A 22,182-nucleotide genomic window follows, 5' to 3' on the forward strand; every position below is an offset into this window, starting at 1 on the left:
AGAGTGCTCAGAATGAGGTTATGCAAATGCCTCTATTATCACACCTGCCAGCAGGCCAGGCACTCCTGATTCTGAGGCAAGGCAAGGAAATTCTGGTTAACTTTTTATTTATTCAATTTTCCTGTTTTAAATGAGCAGAAGCTCACTAAAGCATAAAAGAAATTATGTCTTCAAAAGGGCCTGCCTTATAATCACCTATGTGCTTCATAGCCCAACAGAGATGATGAATAAATTTGCATTGGACTCATAGTTTATAATTTACCCGTGCACTGTTGCAACCAAAATGGTTGTTACGCTTATTAATTTCAGGAAACCTGTGATTTGGAGAAGATAAAACCTGAAGCCAGACGATACTTGGAGAAGTCAGTTAAAATGGGCAAAAGGAATGGACTCCATCTCCCAGAACAAGTGCAAAGTGTGAGTTGAGGTTTTCTTTTCTTATTGGGAACAAAATGGGTAAATAAAAAAAAATACAATAAAAACAAAGAAATAAGGAAGCAGATAGATTGTAAGAAAGCAACCCAAAATACATATTCTTTTATAGTGTACTTGGCATTCAGTGTTTTAAATCCTGCAACCCCTGTTAAGTTCATGGTGCCTGACAAACAACTAATCATTGTTCTTTAATCTTGTCCATGTTTTCTTTGTTTTATACATATTGGGGTTTTTTCCCCCTCCTGCTCTATTTTATATTCTTTGTTAGTTACAGGTCCTCCTAGTTTCTTTGTATTCTCCTTCCCAGGTCACACAGTGATAGGGCACCAGTAACAAAATCCTTCCTGATGGAGAGTTTTAAAAGCAGAACTTTGGGGTAGGGCACCCCATGATTTATGTATACCCCTTTTATGAAGATAGGTTAGCTGCTGAAATATGTTTCTCAAACTTTTTTCTTTCATCTAAACCAATCAAGTCTTCCAGGTTCCAAAGTAAACTTGGCTACAGAATAAACCTCATTCTTCTTGGACAAGAAATATAATAAATTATTTATTTCCAGGTTATTCTTCTAGACAGCAACAGATAGAAATAATTTTGAGAGAAATTCAAAGCAAATGATGTCATCATGGTGCACACAACTGAAGGCCCAGCTGAGATATACATAGCCTTCTTTCATCTAAACACCTTTTGATCACTTTGTATCCTCTTCATTCTACTTAGAAAAGTGACTGTCTCCATTACCTCAGGGTTTCCTTTCTGGTCAGTCCTCAGTTCTCTGTGGAGCATGAACACTATAACAGTTAAGATGTGTTTGGTTGCAGCTAACAAAATCCCTTGAAACAATTGAAGAGATTAGTTGTCTGTGCAACTGGAGGGCCCAGACATTAATGGCTTCTTAGGCTGTATGAATCTACATACAGTGTTGACATTGGCTTCCCGAGTTCTCTTTAATCTGCTTCAGGGTTAGTGATATCAAAAGGCTGGCTTCCTTTCATCACCAAATGGCCATAAATCTAAGAACCCCACCATCCAGAAGGAAACATAGAAGCCCCCATCAAACATCCTTCTTGTCTTAGTGGCCTGGTGTGAGTCTTCTGCCTGCTCCTGAACTTCTATCAGGTGCTGGCCTATCTTATCAGGGCCACAGTTTGAGAACCAGTGTGGCTTAAGTAGATTTCATTATCTAGCATGATCAGAATGGGGAAATTTAATAAAATTATTTTATGCTTTTTCTTGTGTTTTCTTATCACTTCCTTGGATCACTCAGCTGATACTTTTCTGCAAATGTTAATCAGGGGAATTTTAGGCTTGAGTTATCTGAACCAGTCACCATTGCAGAGGGGGATGGAGTGATTCCTTCCCTGGGGAGAGGACATGCCCTGGAACTTTAGATAGGATCGGGTCCCATCTAAACTACACAGCTGCTGAGGAGTGGGGGGTAGGTTGAAGGTGAAGAAGTGCGAAAATCTCAGTATCCTAAGACAGAACTAGACAGGAAGGGTTAAGACAGTAACATTAAATTTAGAGTGCATCAGGGTTACCTGAAGGGCTTGTTGAAACTCTGATTATAGTGTCCTTCTCCCAAGAGCTTACATTTCAGTCGGGTTAATGTGGGGGTCGGGAAACTGCATCTCTCACAGGTTCCCAGGTTATCTAGCATTGTTAGGCGAGCAAGGCGATGAGTACAGTTTTTTCTTGTGCTTTTCTTCTGATTGCTTCATTTGATCTCCTACGTAGCACTTTTAATACAAATGTTAGCATCATTAAATCACCTTTGTTTGCAAAAGCTCTATAAAATGAAAGCATTGCCTTTTTTCTAAAGCAAACTTAGAATTCCTCAGTTCTTATCTGTTGGTTTACCTCAGCACCCTCTGCTGATTACTGAATTAAAATTTTGAATTGAAGAAGATTAGAAATGTGCTGATTTGTAATAAGCTACTGGATTTGTTCATTCACTCAGCAACTATTTATTGTGTGGTACAATGTGCCAGATGATACTTTTACTATTTTTATTTTACTATTTAATATTTACTACTTTTACTATTTTTATTTTTATTTTCAAATTCACAGCTATTTTCTAGTGCATCTGAGACTTGCTTTTCTAAGTAAGTGCTGTATACAGAGACCTGTGAGCATGACACAGAAGACTGCCAAATCTTGCTTTATGAAGCATGTCTCTTAAAGTATTTGCTGAGGGTCCGGTATAGAATCCAGTCTTCATATACAAGTGAAACTTTTTGGCTAATGATGATAAAACTGAAGTTTCTTTTTATTGTTAATGTCCTGTATATTTTTCTTCATTTCAGGAAATCAAATCAATGAAGAAAAAAATGAGTGAGCTATGTATTGACTTTAACAAAAACCTCAATGAGGATGATACCTTCCTGGTATTTTCCAAAGCTGAACTCGGTAACATTTTGTCATTTTTCTAGATTAAATTATGTGATTTAGGCAAACAATGTCACCTGACAATTTGTATTAAAAAAAAAAACCTAAATCAGTTCAAAGAATTCTTTAAAATATTGTTCATTACATAACCACATCACCTCTGCTACAGAGAAGACAACAAAAGTAGCCAAAATTAGATCTTAGGCTAATAAAAATCTGAACTATTTCTGTGGGTATGTGTGTGTGGGGGAGAAAGAGAGAGAGACTTTGGAGATTGAACCCAGATGTGTTCTAACTCTGAGCTACACCACCAGTTCTTTTAAAATTTTTTTTATATTTGTTTACTTATTTAGTTAATGGTACTAGGGATTGAACCTAGGGGCATTCTGCCTCCAAGCTGTACCTCGTCTTTTTTTATTTTCCATTTGGAAACAGGGTCTTGCTAAGTTGCTGAAAGTCTCACTTTCATCAAATTTCTGAGGATGGTCTTGAACCTGAAGTCTCTGCATCCCAACTAACTGGGATTACAAGCATGCACTGCCATGCTCGGCAAGAATGTATACTATTTTTAGAGATAGTCCACAAAATATATCATAATTTTTCCCAAAATCTTTCTGGGGAATTCATGCTGGTGTTTAACAGCCTTTAAACCTTGAAATATTTTCTAACTTGCAACGTCCTCTACATTTTAACTAAAAATGATCTCCTTGAACTCTTTTCTGGGTCTTCTTTGGCTCATTTTTGCCCATTTACCATCAAAACACCATCTGCACAGGTGCAGTGAAGCCTAGTCACGTTTTGAATTACCATCTCCTGGGCTACCTGGCCTCCCGCCATCACCCCATTCCAACAAAATCACAATGACAACATAAAGAATGCCATTATTTTATTTGAATTTAATTACTCCAGCAAGTTCCTTGAGCTACTTAAAGGCACCATGCTAATACTTAAATAAACCAGTAATGAGTGGAAAGAGTGATGTGTGAAAACATGGTGTTTTGCAGGTGCTCTTCCTGATGATTTCATCGACAGTTTAGAAAAGATAAATGATGACAAGTATAAAGTTACCTTAAAATATCCACACTATTTCCCTGTCATGAAGAAATGCTGTGTCCCCGAAACCAGAAGGAGGATGGAAATGGCTTTTAATACAAGGTGCAAAGAGGTACTATAAACATTTGTCTGTCTTATGTTTGTAATTGGAGCCTGTAAGATAAGGGGTTGCTGTGTTTACGAGTGTCGAGGTCAGCTCGGAGGCTGGTTTTCCTGTTTGTGTGTATGTGGTGCCTCCTAAATCCTGAGACCTATAAGGCTTTTAGGTTTTGCTCACTGCCTGCTGTGCCACAGGATAAGTTGTTCTAATAAAAATAAAATGGGTTAGCCGAGTGTGGTGGTATGTGCTTGTAATCCCAGAACTTGGGAGGCTGAGACAAGAGGATCACAGGTTTGAGGACAGCCTCAGCAAATAGTGAGACTCTCATCAACCTAGTGAGGTGCTGTTTCAAAAATAAAAATAAAATAGGGCTGGGAGTATAGTTCAGAGGTAGAATGCTCCTGAGCTCAATCCCCAGTTCCTACCAAAAATTTAATTTAAAAAAGAAAAATAGAATGGAGGTTGTATTCCTCTCCAAACTCAGCACTTTGGAGAGGAATATAACTGCAAAGGTAGCTTCAAGAAGTGATTTCCAAAAGCTGGCCATGGTGTTGCATGCTTGTAATCCCAGCATTTGGGAGGCTGAGACGGGCGGATGAGACCCTTTGCAACTCAGTGAGACCTTGTTTCAAAATAAAGAATATGAAAAAAATAAGGGCTGGGGGTGTAGCTTGGAGGTATAATGCCCCTTGGTTCCATCCTCATTACTGCCAAAAAAAAAAAAAAAAAAGAAGTGACTTCCAGGATCATGTTGGGCAGGGGGAATATATAGCCATATGTAGGTATAAGGGAAGATAAATACAGTATTTAGTTGACAACCATTTGTTTGGCTTAGAGGATTTTATTGTTTTATTGATTTATTGATTTATTTTCAGTACTGAGGATTGAACCCAGGAGCATTCTACCTCCAAGCTGCACCCTAGCCCTGGATTATTTTTTTCTTTATTCTGAAACAGGGTCTCACTAAGTTGCAGAGGGCCTCGGTCAGTAAGTAGCTAAGGCTGTCTGCAAACCTGTGATCTTCATGTCTCAGCCTCCCAAGTACTAGGATTATAAGCGTGTGCCACCATGCTCAGCTTAGGGTTTTATCATTAAAAAGAAGAGTTAGAGCCGCACGTGGTGGCACAGGCTTGTAATCCCCGCGCTTGGGAGACAGAGACAGGAGGATCGCGCAGGTTCGAAGCCAGCCGTGCTGGCTTAAGAGACCCTGTTTCCAAATAAAAAAGTATTAAAAAATTGGTCTGGGAGTGTAGCCAGGAGGTAGAAGGGTTTTCAGGAACCCCAGTACCACCAAAAAGAAGAAGAAGAAGAAGAAGAAGAAGAAGAAGAAGAAGAAGAAGAAGAAGAAGAGGAGGAGGAGGAGGAGGAGGAGGAGGAGGAGGAGGAGGAGGAGGAGGAGGAGGAGGAGGAGGAGGAGGAGAGTTAGAAATGGATTCTGAGAAATCACATGCTCTTCCTAATATGCAGAAGCTAGGGAGAAAAAGGGTCAAAGAGGAACTGTAGACGAAGGAAGAGAAACCATAGATGACCATAAAAGGAAGTCTAATTGCAGTGATAGGAGGGGAAAAGGGAAATTCCCTCGTGTTCATGATGTACATTCACAGACATATCAATGTCAGTCACTAAGCCAAACATGAGAAGGAGGGAGGGGGAGGGAATGGAGTGGGAATTGGGGAAGGGCTAAATTTTTTTTTTCATAAATTTCATAAATTTTTTTTTCATAGAAATATTTGTCATTGTCTTGGGCTCAAAGACCAAGATCTCTGGGCAACTACTGTTCTCTCCGTTTAGCATCTCATAATCCATTAGCCTATGAAAAGAAAGACAGGTCATCCACCCTCCACCCCAACCAAGCCCCAGGGGTGGAATAGGAACAGCATAATCATGCTAACACACATACACACACACACACACACACACACACACACACACACACAAACGCGCGCGCGCGCGTTTGGAAAAGTAAAGAATGGAAAGCATAGCAGACACAAAACTTTTCAGAAAAGGTTTGGCAGGAGTTGTGAGATTCTGTGCTCTGGTGAAATTCCTTGGTGAGCCCATTGGATCACCATCGATGTCCTGAGGTGACAGTGTAGAGTAGTAAGTAGTGCTAGTAAATTAGCCAACTTGTAAATACCTTTCTGTTATAATTGTTAAGAAAGGTGCATTTTGGAGCCGGTGTGGTGGCACGTGCTTGTAATCCCGTGCTTGGGAGGCTGAGACAGGAGGAGCGCACAGGTTCAAACCCAGCCTCAGCTACTTAATAAGGCTCTCAGCAACTTAGTGAGACCCTATTTCCAAATAAAGTATAATATAGATCTTGGAGGCCCAGAGGTAGAAAAGACCCTGGGTTCCACCCCCAGTACCACAAAAAAAAGGTGCATCGTGGGCATGGAATTGTTACCCCTCTGTGCAGTGTGTATCAGAACTTGTTCATCGGTCTAGCAGCAGAGGGGCAAAGGTGGGAACAAGTGTTTCTTAAATTTACATTTTGACGTGTATGCGCCTCTTCTGTGCTGTCCTATGGTAATACCTTGATTCATTGGGAACATGCTATTAAGTTAGTATTTTAGTATTAGCAATCTGATAACTCTCTTAGAAACATGCTGGTATACTCTTGCTTTATGTCTCATTTGAGTCTGCCTCCTGGTAAGAATTCCTTTATCAGCTGTCCTCTGCTAACCCAAGTTTCCAGGTTTTGCCTCCAAGGAGTTCTTTCTCGGTCCATGTCTTAAGGAAGGGCTGGGATAAATCCCCACTGCTGCCAGTTTGAAGTGTGAGGGTTGCTTTGAGGGTCAAAGAGCAATAGGATTTTATAGACCAGGCTTATCCTTGGTAATAAAAATTATTTAAAAACTTAGTTTCACCAGACATGATAGTGCACACCACCTATAATCTCAGTAGCTGGAAGGCTGAAACAGGAGAATTGCAGGTATATAAGGGTGTAGCAGAAGTAGAATACCCCTGGATTCAATCCCTAGAACCATAACTAACAAAATGAATAAATACCTTGTCTCTTTGTTCCAGTCAGGGTGTGGTAACAGAATCTATAATTCCAGTATGTGGAAGGCTGACACAGGAGGATCGAAGGTTAGATGTCAGCCTCGCAACCTAGTCAGGCCCTCAGCAACTTAGATGCTGTTTCAAAGTAAAAAAAATAATTAGGGCTGGAGGTGTTGCTAATAACTAAATCCAAATATTGCTTTTGGCCGTAGTTCCTGCTAAATTTTACATGCTGATAGGAATATTTTGTCCATCCTGTTCTTTAGTCTGTTTTGGGGCCTTTGGAAAAACAGGCTGGAGAAGGACATGAGCGCTCTCAAACCCATCTCCACAGCCCAGGCACTCCAAGTGGCCTTCTTTTTCCTGATATGAAACACACAAAGCAGTCAGCTTTTCCAACCATCTGAAACCCAGATCGTGGCATACCCACAGAGCCTCCCTTAGCAGAATTCTTTTCCTTCCAATTGTGCAAACTGGTCTGTTCTCACACAAGCTCATCTCTCTCATGTCGTCTTTCTAAAAGCAACACGTACCAACACATACATGCCATGATTATTAGTTTCAAAACATTTCCTCTAGAGCTCAGACTCACCAGGTGCATGGCTTGCCTTCGAAAGTTTTCACAAACAACAGTTCTAACAAATGCTGTCCAGGATATGATGATGAGGATCACCAGCTTCCAGCCTGCAGTGTCTGGGGCTCACCTCCCATTGCCGTATACTTTGTTTTGTTTTTTATGGCAGTACCCTGTCCATCTCTGCTATTTCTGCACACACTGACTCAAATAAGACAGAGGCTATTTCTCTTTAGAAAGTAGATTAGCCGTTACCAGGTAATAGAGTTGAGCCCTTGAGTTCTTGTCAATGGTTACAGAGCTTTCATTTAGGGTAATGGAAAAGTTTTGGAAATAGTAGTAATGGGTGCACAACAGTGTGTGTATAATTAATGTCATTGAATTGTACATTTCAGGTGGTTGAAATAGCATGTTTTGTGTTATATATTTTACCACCATTATTAAAATAAAATAAGATTTCTCTTGCAGCCAGCTTTAAAGTGGTGAGTGGTCCATAGCAGAAGGACGGCTCTGCCCTCCTCATTGTGTGACTCCCAGGCATCTGTAAAGAGAAGACCCAAAAACCTCACTCACCACCTCACTCCCCCCAGGGTCCCACCAAGGGTCACATGGCCATAAGTAGATATCAGAAAGGCTGGGAAAGGGAACCAGGTAACCATGGGTCTAATAAAAACTCCAGAGTTCTGCTAGGCGTGGTAGTGCACACCTGTGATCCCAGTTCTTGGGAGGCTGAGCCAGGAGGATCATAGGTTCGTGGCCAGCCTGGTAACTTAGTGAGGCTCTCTGCAACTTTGCAAGACCCTGTTTCAGAATAAAATAATAAAATAGAGGGCTGGGGGTGTAGCTTGGAGATACAGTGTCCCTGGGTTCAATCCTCAGTGCCACAAAAAAGAAAAAAACAAAACAAAAAACCTCAGAGTCTGTGTCCAAAAGAAAGAATAACATAATAGATAATGGGAGAAAATTTACAATCCAGAGAGAAAATCTGGGGAAACTGAAAAAGATGAGAGAAAAACTCAAACTAGTTAATTTTAGAATTTGAAGAATTATATTACATGTGCTTCTCATTCATGTTTTCATTCTGGTTTTAAAATAGTAGTTATTATAACAGATAATTACATAGTGTTTGCTCTTACGCCAGGCATTTTCCTGAGCACTTACCTACATTCCTATTTGAATCTTATGCTCACCCTGTAATGTGGCTACTTTGGACCACCAGCAAAGAGGGGAGAGAAGTGAAAGATGAGAAGTTGAGGCTCACAGAGGTCACGGACTGGCCCCCGTCAGAGGGCTCGTAAGTGGTGGCGCCACAGTGTGAACCCAAGCAGTCTGGCCTCAGTGTGTCATCTTTCCATAGTTCTATAATCAATTTGCTGAGTTGATTATTGGGATTGGTTTTTTAAAATATGTATTTACTTTTTCTATAATTACTTTTCCTGTTGTTAAAAATGTATCATTTAGCCGGGCGTGGTGGCGCACACTTGTAATCCCCGCACTTGGGAGGCTGAGACAGGAGGATCGTGCAGGTTCGAAGCCAGTTTCAGTTGGTTTAAGAGACCTTGTCTCCAAATAAAATATAAAATAGGTCTGGGAGTGTAGCCCAGAGGTAGAAGGCCTCTGGGTTCCATCCCTAGTACCACACAAAAAAAAGCCAAAACAAATAAAAATATATCATTATTTATGTTTATAATAGAAATAAAATATAGAAATCCCCAAAACGTGTGTGTGTGTGTGTGTGTGTGTGTGTGTGTGTGTGTGTGTGTGTGTGTGTGTACTGGGAATTGAATTCAGGGATGCTCTACCACTAAGCTATATCCCCAGCTCTGTTTATATCTCTTTTTTGAAACAGGGTCTCACTAAGTTGCTAAGACTGCCCTCAAACTTGCAATCCTCCTTTCTCAGCCTCCCAAGTATTGGGAATATGTCATGGACTACCAGTGCCTGGCTACCCAAAACATTTTTGTGTGTGTATCATACCAAGGATTGAACTCAGAGGCATTCTCCCTCTGAGCTACACCCCAGCCCTATTTTGTTTTACTTTATCTTGTTTGTTGTTGATGTTATTTTGAAACAGGGTCTAAGTAGCTGAGGCTGCCCACAAACCTGTGATTCTCTTTCTCAGCCTCCCAAGTACTAGGATTAAAGGCATGCAGCACCTGTATGGCTCCAGGAAATTTTTAAACATAGATTTCTGTGGTGTGTTAGTTCATTGTTGCAGCTATAACAGAATACTACAGGCTGAGTCCTTTCTAAACAATAGATATTTGTTTTCCCTGTTCTGGAGCCTGAGACGTCCAGGACCGAGGTGCTGGCATTCGGCATCTGGAAGGGGCCTTCTTGCTGCCTGCTCACATGGGAAAGGGAAGAATGCGGTTTCTTCATGTGACAGAAGAGGGAGAAGAAGAAGGGCCCACACTGTTCCCCTCTGCTCTTTTACAAGGCACTATTCCATTCATGAGGATAGTGTCTTCATGACTCAAGAACGTTCAGAATGTGCCTGTCTCTTACTACGAATACAATACAGATTTAGTTCCAACACATGAATTTTAGGATAACATTCAGATCAGAGCATGTGGCATTAAGTATATTGACATTGTTTTGTACCATCCATCCACAACTTTTTCAAGCTCCCTCAGTGAAACTCTGCTCATTAAACACTTCATCCCACTGACACACTGTAAGATTGAGACAGGAGGATCACAGGTTTGAGGCCAACCTCAGCAACTTAGTGAACGTCTGTTTCAAAATAAAAACAAAATAAGGCTGGGGTGTTGCTTCCATTTTTGACTATTATAAATAATACTACTACGAACATTCATCCAAAAATATCTCTGTGATTCTTTGCTTCCGGTTCATTCGAATGTTTACCCAGAATTAAAACTCTGGATCATGTGGTCATTTTATATTTAATTATGAAGAATCGCCACATCATTCATCTCTATAGAAGCTGCACCTTTTCACATTGTCCTCAGCAGTGCACAGCAGTTAACGTGTCTTTACATCCTTGCCAGCACAGTTACAATGGCAGGTTTCATGGTATGTATATTTTATCACAATAAATATATCAAAGCATTTTCAGTACTAATGTTTGTGCTGTTTTGTCAAGAATGAAGAATCACCATAGTCCTTAAAATACATTTTCACTCTTAAGTTTATAGTACCTCACAGTTTTTTAAGACCTCATAGCTATCTCCAAAGGTTTGAAATGTTGTAAATTATTTCATGAATACAGTTGAATCACAAATTTTAAAACTCAACACTGAAATAGAACCCGTATTTAAGGTAGTCTAAAATATTTTATAGTTTTACAAACCTAAAAATATAGTAACTTCTTGTGCTTTGGGTCCAATTAAATATTAACTTTTGTTCCTGTTGTTGTTTATTGCTAGGAAAACACCATAATTCTGCAGCAGCTCCTTCCACTGCGGGCCCACGTGGCCAAACTGCTCGGCTATAACACACATGCTGACTTTGTCCTTGAAATGAACACTGCGAAGAGCACAAGCCACGTGACTGCCTTCCTAGGTCAGCTCCTCCTCTTTAAGATCACTCATATGGTTTTCGTTTCTTTTTGCCTTGACTAGTTTGCTCTATCATATCAACTTTTCTTAGGACCTCTGAATCTCATTTGCCTTTGAGGACATCCTGTTTTTTATTCATTCAAGAGAAATGTATCGATCACACACAGTGTTAGCATGCTGGTTCTAGGAGCTGTCCTTTGTTTATATTACTGTGAGTGCCCCTGCTTTATTTTGTCTTGCACTTTGCTTGGGATTTTTACATTTAATTCCTCACAAAACACCTAGAGTCTAACAGAGAGTGTTAGCCCATTGCATTTATTCACTACCACTAGGTATTTGGTAGTTGTAGCCAGACTACTTAAGAATTTGTATGAAATAAGCTGACATATATGATCTAACTGAAAATAGAACATATATAAACAAAAAGTAAACACCTTATGCTCCAGAAACCACTAGTTAGTGTATGAAAGAAATATAAAATAATACACATCAGTCTGGGCATGGTGATGCATACATATAATCCCAGTACTTGGGAGGCTGAGACAGGAGGATTACAGGTTAGAGACCAGCTTCAATTATTTAGCAAGACTCTCAGAAACCTAGTGAGAATCCATTTCAAAATAATAAGTAAAAAGGGATGCAGGTATAGTTCAGAGTTAGACTGTCTCTGGATTCAATCCCCAATACCACCAAAAAAGAAAAAATCTAGACTTGCTGCTGTGTCCTTCACAGGAGTGGAGTAGTAAAAAACTAAAGCCGTGGTCATCGAGTGTGTGGAGAAATTCCTAGATAGTACTTTGCAGAGGTCACATCTGATATGTTTCTGCAAGCTTTCTTAGGAGTCTAAGCTTACTGAAGAGTTAAGCACGCAGAAGAGTTTCACTGTTGCTCTGTTCTCTGAATTATAAGATTCTTGAGTCACAGTTCTCTGAGGTTGACTGTGCTTTCATTGGTGCTGTAAGGAAGTCATGGCCAGGTTTTGCTGGTGCTTAAAAAAGTCAAAGAGTCACAAAAAAACACCCTGAAGAGAAAAACCTACCATAGCAGGTCTTGCTCTCCCCCCTCTCCCCTTCCTCCTGATCACTGGCTTTAGCACCGTGCCCTGACACGATGGTGTGTACAGACGTGCTTGTTCCCAAAGAGTGGTAGATTGCTAACGTGTCCTGCCCCCTTCACAGATGATCTAAGCCAGAAATTAAAACCTTTGGGTGAGGCAGAGCGAGAGTTTATTTTGAATTTGAAGAAAAAAGAATGTGAAGAGAGAGGTTTTGAATATGATGGGAGAATCAATGCCTGGGACCTCCATTACTACATGACTCAGACAGAACTCAAGTACCGTGTAGACCAGGAGTTTCTCAAGGAGTACTTCCCCATCGAGGTGGTCACCGAAGGCTTGCTGGACATCTACCAGGAGCTGCTGGGACTTTCATTTGAGCAAGTGACAGATGCTCATGTTTGGAACGCCAGTGTTACACTTTACACTGTGAAGGATAAAGCCACAGGAGAAGTACTGGGACAGTTCTACCTGGACCTCTATCCAAGGTACTGAGGATCCCCTGGTTGGAAGGGACCCTAGGGATTCATCCGCGGCTCAGCTTAAGACTCCTCCCTTCCATGTTTCCCATGCCAAAAACTGTGGGCTCTGAAGCCAGAATGTCTGTTTTTATTGCTTCCTGGACAAGTTACTCCATTTTTCTGTTCTTCAACTTTCCTACCTATAGTATATATCCTATAAACAGGAGTGCTGGTAGCACTTGCTTTGTAGGGTTATTGTAAAAACTAAATTAGTTAAGTTGTCAAAGTGTTCAGAAGACTGTCCAGCAGAGAGCAGAAGCTCTAATGAATATGAGCTGCTGCCGTCACTACTAGTATCATCCACTTTGTGGGCTACAATTTAGTTGTTGGTTGATTGACTGAGCCTGGTACTGGAGATTGAACCCAGAGGTGCTCTGCCTCTGAGCTATATCTCCAGCCCTTTTTATTTTTTATTTTGAAACACATCTTATTATGTGGCTGAGGCTGGCCTTGAGCCTACAATCCTCCAGTCTCAGCCTCCTGAGTACTAGGATTACATGTGTACCCCATCACACCCAGCCATTTACTTAATTTCAAATTGACCCAGAGATATTTATTATTCATATAATTGTCTGCTGATCCTCTTAAATCTATGCCTCCTTCCCTCGGCTGGAAGGCAGCTCACAGCTGTAGGAAAAGCAGAATCTTTGCAGTCAGTCAAACTTGAGTTTGAGTGCTTGAATGATACATCCTCCTTGAGCCTGTTTATTCCTCTGTAATATAGAACTGATAATCCTTTTAAAGGCTGTTTGTGCATTAGAGACTATAAGTGAGCCAGGCATGGTGGCACAATATTTGGAAGGTTGAGACAGGAGGATCACAGGTTCAGGCCAGCCTGAGGAACACAGTTATGGTATCTTCCAGTTCAGTAACATACAACTTTGTAATCCTCTGACTTTGGGTGCTGGGAAAGAGACTGGGTGGCAAAGGTGTTCTTTAGCACCTAGGTTAATCCAAAGCGTCATGGACTACCTTTCAGTCAATTCTTTATTATAGTTTCCAGCTCTCGGCCAGAGTTATCCATCTGACCGTGCACAGCATGCACCTTTCCTCCAGACCTCTTATTGTCCAGTGTGGTTACTTTAAATACTCTGGTAGTTCCATCTTTGCCATGTCCAAATCTATTCTCTTATTTGCTTTGCCTCCTGGCAGTGTATTCTTTTTTTCCTTTCATCTTTGTATATCTCATAGTATTTTTGTTTTGTTTTGTTTTTGAAAGCCAGACATTTGTGTAGGACAGTAAAGTCTGAAGAAAATATCTTTATGCATAAAAGTAGCCACACAGTTATTTCTGCTAAGCTTTTGATGTGAGGGTTTGAGTATTAAGAGTTGAGCTGGCATTGGCATTTTTTTTTTTTTTTTTTTTTTTTTAGGACTGGGGAGGAAACCCAGGGACATTCTACCTTTAAGCTACAACCCCAGTTCTATTTATTTTCTTTATTTTGAAACAGGGTCTCACTGAGTTACAAAGGACCTCACTAAATAGCTGAGGCTATCTGTGAATGGCAATCCTCCTGTCTCAGCTTCCCAAATGCTGAGATTACAAGTGTGTGCCACTATGCCCATCTTGGGATTGGCATCTCTTGCTACCCTGGTAGCTGCAATATGCTGCAAGCTTCAGATTCCTGAACTGTGTTTAGAATTGGAGCAGATTTGCCAGTTTTTCTCAGTGTCTTGTCTGTTGCAACCGCAACATTGTCTTTTTTGTAATCTGCTTCAGAACAAGTCTCTCTCCATGCACGCATGTGTAATTATACATCACATTGAGGTATAGAGTGATTGAGACGCATGCACACAACTCTCGGCACTCTTCCCTCTGGGCCCCCCTTTCAACCCCTTCCGTAGGGGTCGGAGCTTGCTCTTGTTCTCACAGCAGTTGAGGACTATAGTTTGTTATTGTGAGCTTGTTAGCCTGGTTAGGGGCAGGAATTCTCAGAATTGGTCTGAATCTTCGTCAGCCCTGTGCCCTTCGGTCTTAGGAGTGGGGTCCACTCAGCCTCTTGCCTCATCCTTAGCCTTCGGTCTGAGCCCAGGATGTATATTTCTGCCTTTCTCCAGGGGTAGAGGCTTTTTTTTTTTTTCTTTTCTTTTCTGTAGCTGGCAGTGGATTTTCCTGGTGCTATAAAAACAATAGGGTTTGTTGCTCTCCCCCAAGAAATCTAAGGCTTTTGTTCTGTAGGAAAGAGGTGGAAAGGATCTTATGTAATGCTTCATGGCCTTACAGCAGCAGCCCTCCTTTTACCCCAGGAATGCATTCTCGGGACTCTCACCCTGAATGCACCAGTAAGGTCCCCTGAAGAGGCCCTCCCTACACGTGGAGTCTGCAGCCTCCAGTGCTTTCCTACTTTGGCTAACCCACCATCAGCCTTTAGGAATTTTCTAAAATTTTCTTTTATTGATGTCTTCAGTGTCAGCCCTATGTTTTTGTTTTTGGGTTGTGGTGGGAATACTGGGTATTGAACCCAAGGGTATTTGACATCTGAGCTACACCTGATCCTTTTTCTTTTCTTTTCTTTTTTTTTTTTTTTTTTTTTTTTTTGAAGCAGGGTCTTACTAATTTGCTGAGGGTCTCATGAAATTGCTGAGAGGAGTGGCCTTGAACCTGTGGTCCTCCTGTCTCAGCCTCCCAAGTACTGGGATTACACATACATACCACCACATCTGGCTTTTCCCTACATGAAAAAAAGAAAAGAAAAAAGCTTGCTTCCCTCCTTGGAGGCACCTGTCTTAGATTGTGGGTTAGTCAATTGCCATTCAACCTCAACTCTGATGGGTTCAAGAAACATGATTTGCAGGCTTTTCAGCATAGTCATTGTTGTTAAGACAGGAGCAATGCCCTTTCTAGTTCTATGCATCAAAATAGGAACCTGGAAAAACAGCTATTATTTGAATGGCCTCAGCAGGGGGTAGAAAATTGTAATAATCAAGAAAACATAATACAGAAAAAACATAAATAAAAAACTAAAGAACTCTACCCAGCAAGGTGTGGTGGAACACACCTATAATCCCAGGACTTGGGAGGCTGAGACTAGAGGATCACAAGTTCAAAGCTATCCTTAGCAACTTAGCAAGACCTTGTTTTAAAATAAAAACGGGGCTAGAGGTGTAGTTCAGAGGTTGAATGCCCCTGGTTCTGGCCAGAAAAAAAAAAATTCTTTTAGTAAGTAAAAAAAACTCCATCCCAAACCTGAATGAACTGCTAGTGTTTTGAGGGGGGAAAAAGGAAACCTTTTCCTGGACTGTGGCCTACTGGATAGCTTTTGGAGAGCCCTTCATTGATACCACATTGTCCAACAATAGCTGGCTTCATAGTATAATTTATGCTTTTTTCCCAGGCTAATTAAAAGTATCTGTCTCCAAAAGACCTGTCTAGTTTATAAAAGAAGCTCATTTAATTCTGAGTACTGAGCCTTCCATCCCCGAATAATAGGAAAAATCATTTTCTGGAATTTTTTTTTTATCAATTCTAATTCAAAGGAAGAAAACGACCTAGTCTGCCAAAATGTATCTTTTATTTTATATTTGCTTCAACATTATGTAATGTTTAGTGACTATCTGAAGAGGAAAAGCAGTTGTTTATTAAAATAAATTGAACAGGGCTGGGGATGTAGCTCAATGATTGAGTACTTGCCTCACACGGGTCCAGTCTCCAATACTGCAAAAACATAGAAAGGACCTTCACTGCATAGTAGGGGTGATGTACATTCTCACTTCTTATGTTAAGGTTTTTTTTTTTTTTTTTTTCTTGCGGGTCTGGGGATGGAACCCAGGGCCATTTGACCTCTGAGCTACAGCCCCTGCCCTATTTTTTATTCTTTATTTTAAAACCGGGTCTCACTGAGTTGCAGAGGGCCTCACTAAGTAGCTGAGGCTGTCCGCGAACCGTGATCCTCCAGGTCTCAGCCTCCCGAATGCTGGGATTACAAGCGTGCGGCACCACGCCCGGCTTATGTTAAGGTTTTTCAACAAAAGAAATCTTGGCGAGATAATCACACGAAGTGTTAGTGGGGTTGTTGTTTGCTTAGTTTTCATATATCCCATGACCTGGTTTCCAAAAGGTAAATTCGGTGTTTAAAAGCATTTCCTGGGGTTGGATATGGCTTCGCGGCTGGGAGAGGCCCTGCCGGCATGTTGCTAGAGAAGAGTTTTCATTTCTCACTGCTGTGTGTTTGTGGTTCCCAGGGAAGGAAAATACAACCACGCAGCCTGCTTTGGCCTGCAGCCGGGCTGCCTTCTCCCCGATGGCAGCAGGATGATGTCGGTGGCCGCCCTCGTGGTGAACTTCTCACAGCCAGCAGCAGGTCGGCCGGCTCTCCTGAGACATGATGAGGTGCGGACCTACTTCCATGAATTTGGTCACGTCATGCACCAAATTTGTGCACAGGTGAGTGCCTGCTTTACGCTAAACCTAGTAATTACTTTTCCGGTTCATTTATCAATTGCTATCCTCAAGTTTTAACCTTTAACATGTCTTTTTAGAAGCTGAACATGTTCAAGAATTTCTTAGGCCTGCAACAACACAAAATTTTCCATATCACATTCTCTTTCACAGTTTGTTTGTTTTGTTTTGTTTTTGATAGAACTGGGGATGGAACCCAGGGGCCTTCTACTTCTGGGCTACACCCCCAGACCTATTTTATATTTTTATTTGGAAACAGGGTCTCACTAAGTTGCTGAGAGCCTCTCTAACCTGCTGTGTCTGGCTTCGAACCTGTGCGACCCTCCTGTCTCAGCTTTCCAAGCACTGGGATTACAAGCGTGTGCCACCACACCCTGGTCTTCACAATTTTTTTTTTAACTCCACAGCACCCCTCAAAAAAAATTGTTTATAATTTACATATATAAATAAATGGATAGAAAATAATATAGGGGATCATCCAGATAAGTAACTCCTAATATGGCCATTTCTACCCTCTCTTTAATCCAAGGTAAATATATTTTTTAGAGAAATCTAAACTTTCTTTCTTAGATATATATTTGGGGGTGGGGTGCTGGGAACTGAACCCACAACTTTGTGCATGCTAGGGCAGTGCTCTACCACTGGGCTACATTCCCCAGGACCCTCTTTCTTAGATTATTTTATTTATTTGTTTATTTATTTATTTATTTATTCTGGTGGTACTGGGGATGGAAACCAGGGGCCTTCTACCTCGGGCTACACTCCCAGACCTATTTTATATTTTATTTGGAAACAGGGTCTCTTAAGCCAGTTGAGGCTGGCTTCAAACCTGTACAATCCTCTTGTCTCAGCCTCCCAAGTGCAGGGATTACAAGCGTGCGCCACCACGCCCGGCTCTTAGATCATTTTAAAGTTCATTATCATAGCACTAGGATTCCAAAAATATTTATTATATTCAACTTCTAGCAGTGTCCATTCTGTGGTTTGACATTTCCTTGAATTATAATAGTCCCAGATTCCTCATTTTTGAAATATTTTTATGAGTAATTTAGAAAAGTCAAGACTTTTCCTAATTTTAAACTTATGAGATGTTGATTAGATTAGCTAAGATCTAATCATGTGTTAGTACATGAGCTCCTTTTATGGTAGTTCCTCATTTTTTTGGAGTTGAGGACTCTATGAAAAGCCAAATTAAGCAAAAGGTATTTATCAGTTTATTTAACCAAGAGGTACCTCTTGGATAAAAGGTACAAATACTCACATACCCAAAATTGTACATGGAATTCTAAAGACTCACAGACCCTCAAAGCCCTGACTATAACAAATCCTTTGAACACTTAACAAAGTTAAAGACTCCTAAGTTCAAAGAGATCGTCCTGGATGTTGATGATGGGCTGACTGCTTTCCAAGTAATTTAGTGTTTTAATCACATTTGTTGAGATAATAGTGATCTTCAAATAGGGTTTTTATTGCTGTCGATGCAGGATCTTTTCTTTTTCCAGTCATAGCCCTCTTATATCCTTAGTATCATGTTTATCATGTATTCATGGCACAGTTCTCCACAACTCTTTGTTTTTCTCATTATTTCTTACATTATTTTTGATCCTTTGAGGTACCCACTTTAATACTGGAAAATAGTTTCTTGATACCATGACATTTTGGGGTGTTTGACTCATGAGTAAAATATACATATATATTGGATTCACCAGTCTGAGACATTCACCAGATGTCTTTCCCTTGAAACAGTAGACTATGTTAGATTCTTGAAGTTTTGCATAACCTTATTCATGACTAAGAATGTGTCATACTAATGAATAGTGTGTTGATCTAGTCCTTTGCCTGGTCATCTCCTCATGAGATTATCTTTGAAGAAGTTCTTCTTTGTCTATTTATCCTCTCAGATGTCATGTAATATTTTAAGAGCTTTTTAGGCAATCTCATTTAGAAGCAGTGATCACCACTTTGTCTTTTGTAGGCACAGATCCATATATGTGCAGCTTAATAAAAAGCCCAGAACCTTTCATACTGACCTAAAATGGGTAGTAGTGAAGAAAGAGGGCCATAACTTCTATGCCTGGTAGTACTTCTGGCTTATCTGAAAAATACACAGTGTATAAAAATTTGCCATGTATATTCAATATATTGGTTCTAAGATAGGACAGCTCACTGGGTATGGTGATACACACCTATAATCCCAGTATATGGGAGGTTGAGACAGGCAGATTGTAAATTCTTAGCCAGCCTCAGCAACTGATTGAGGCCCTCTGCAATTTAGCAAGACCTTGTTCTCGTTCTCTCTCCCTCTCTCTCTCTCTCTCTCTCTCTCCCCCTCCTCTCCCTCTCCCTCTCCCTCTCCCTCTTCCCCTCCCCCTCCTCCCTCCCTCTCTCTCTCTCTCTCTCTCTCTCTCTCTCTCTCTCTCTCTTGTGTGTGTGTGTGTGTGTGTGTGTGTGTGTGTGTGTGTGTGCGCGTGTGCGTGTGCTGGCAATAGAACCCAGGGGCATTCTTTCTCTGAGCTACACCCCCAGCCCTATTTTATTTTATTTTATTTTTGGGGGACAGGGTCTTAGTAAATTGTGGAAGGCTTCACTAAGTTGCTGAGGCAGTCCTGGAACCTGCGATCTCCTCCCCAGTACTGAAATTACAAGCATATGCCACCATGCTTGGCTAGTAAAACCCTGTTTTAAAAAAAATACACACACACACCCCCCACATACATATATACAGACATACACATATATGGTTGGGTGGATAGCTCAGAGATAGAATACCTCAGGTTCAATCCCCAGTACAAAAGGTAAAAAAAAAACATCTGAATTCTCCACTCTGGCAGTTGCAGGTTTGATGACCAGAAGAGCTCGTTTGAGCTTGTCACAGTGATATTTACATGTGTCAGCAGGAACTTCCAGTTTTCAGACATGTAGATATGCTAGTTCAATGTGTCCAGTGTCTCATCATTCAGGAGTTGAGTTTCACTCATATTTCTTTTGTGTTTACACTACAGAGTAGGTGATTTTGAAGATAGCCATCAGGAGGTGCATCTCTAGTGTCTGTTCCTATTTCATGGCTTCACTGTGGTTTGGGCTCCCAGTAGTCACTGGCCTTTTGAACTTCTGTAGAATTATGCCTCTCACCAGCCAGCATTGTGATGTCTTTGCTGGGTTGTTCGTTAAGGGCAGCAATGAAGCCAGGCGTGAGGGTTCACAACTCTAATCCCAGCTACTCCGGAGGCTGAAGCAGAAGGATTGCAAGTTCGAGGCCAGTCTAGGCAACTTAGTGAGACCCTGTCTCAACAGAAAATATAAAAAGAGCTAAAGAGCTAGTTCAGTAGTAGAACTACATAGAACTACATAGTTCAGTAGTAGAACATTTGCCTTATATGCATGAGGTTCTAGTTCAATCCCCAGTGCCCAAAAGGGGGCGGGCAGTAAGTGAGTTTTGAATTGTACAGAGATAATTAAAATTAGTTTAAAGACACAACAAAATGAAAAGGGCCAAAAATGATGGTAAAACTTATAACTCTAGCATATGGGAGAGACTAAGACAGGAGAATCCCAGGTTTAATGCTAGCTTCAGCAACTTAGTAAGACCCTGTTTCAAAATAAAAACTAAAAATGGCTGGGAGTATAGCTCAGAGGTAGAATGTCCCTGGTTTAATTCCCATTCTCTTACACACACACACACACACACACACACACACATACACACACACACACACACACACACACACACACACACACACACACAAGTTAAAGAAATAGACAGTCAGAAAAGCTTCTTTGAAATTATGTGACTTGAAATAATTTGTTAACTTGGTCAAAAGACTAATAGAACATCTTGTCTGTTCTAAATATTTGGTTTTGTTTTTGCTTATTTGTGATATTAGGGTTTGAACCCAAGGGCATTTTACCTCCAAACCACATCCCCAGCCCTTTTAATATTCTTCTTGAAGCAGGCTATCATTGGATTGCTGAGAGTCTTCCTAAATTGCTGAGACTGATCTTGAATTTGGTAATCCTGTCACAGCCTCCCAAGTGTTGGGATTACAGGTGTTCTACCATCGTGCCTGGCCATGTCTGTTTTGAATATTTGAATTACTTGCTGTTGTAAATAAACATGCTCTGCATTATTCAGGGAGGCTCCCTAGTGTTATGACAGAAATGCTGGATTAAAAAGCATCTGTAAGGCCGGGCGTGGTGGCGCACACTTGTAATCCCTGCACTTGGGAGGCTGAGACAGGAGGATCGCACAGGTTCGAAGCCAGCCTCAGCTACTTAGTGAGGCTCGCAGCAACTTAGTGAGACCCTGTCTCCAAATAAAGTATAAAATAGGTCTGGGAGTATAGCCCGGAGGTAGAAAGCCTCTGGGTTCCACCCCCAGTACCACCAAAAATAAATAAATAAATAAAAAGCATCTGCAAAGCTGTGTGGGTGGCGGACGTTTGTAACCCCAGTGCTTGGGAGGCTGATACAGGAGGAAGGTTCAGATTCGAAGCCAGCCTCAGCTACTTAATGAGGGAGGCTCTCAGCAACATAGTGAGACCCTGTTTCCAAATAAAATAAAAATAGGTCTGAGAGTATAGCCCAGAGGTAGAAAAATCCTGGGTTTTATCTCCAGTAACACACACACACACACACACACACACACACACACACACACACACACACAAATCTGTAAACCGGGCATGGTGGCACATGCCTGTAATTGGGAGGCTGAGACAAGATTATAGGTTTTAGGCCAGATCAGCAACTTAGCCAGACCCTGTTTCACATTTAAAAACATAAAAATTAACTCAGTGGGGGGTATAACTTAGAGATAGAAAGACCCTGGGTTCAATCCCCAGTAGCATTTTTCCTTTTCTAATTCCCTGGAATGTTGGGGAAATTAAATAAATATATGAGCCAGGCGTGATGGCACACACTTGTAATCCCAGTACTTGGTAGGCTGAGACAGGAGGATCACAAGGTTCGAGGCTAGCCTCAGCTACTTAGTGAGGCCTTCTTCAACTTAGTGAGTCCCTGTCTCAAAATAAAGAATAAAAAAAATAGACTGGGGGTGTAGCTTGGAGGTAGAATGCCCCTGGGTTCCATCCCCAGTACAAATGAATGAATGAATGAATGGGCAGTTGGAAAAGCA

At 41.1% G+C, this 22,182-nt stretch overlaps 1 protein-coding gene across 1 annotated transcript in view; it reads left to right on the forward strand.

The window, feature by feature from the left end:
* Positions 1–22,182, forward strand: part of NLN (neurolysin) — a gene marked incomplete at both ends in the record, with an annotated part of 99,716 nt that overhangs the window by 58,573 nt on the left and 18,961 nt on the right. The window contains 6 exons of the mRNA XM_080719525.1: positions 310–417; positions 2,742–2,844; positions 3,828–3,988; positions 10,943–11,078; positions 12,253–12,616; positions 16,832–17,033. Coding sequence (XP_080575651.1) covers positions 310–417; positions 2,742–2,844; positions 3,828–3,988; positions 10,943–11,078; positions 12,253–12,616; positions 16,832–17,033 — 1,074 coding nt within the window. The remainder of the gene's footprint in view (positions 1–309; positions 418–2,741; positions 2,845–3,827; positions 3,989–10,942; positions 11,079–12,252; positions 12,617–16,831; positions 17,034–22,182) is intronic.

Source organism: Muscardinus avellanarius, assembly GCF_963383645.1.
Source record: "Muscardinus avellanarius genome assembly, chromosome: 1".
In the NCBI taxonomy this organism is placed as follows: domain Eukaryota; kingdom Metazoa; phylum Chordata; class Mammalia; order Rodentia; family Gliridae; genus Muscardinus; species Muscardinus avellanarius.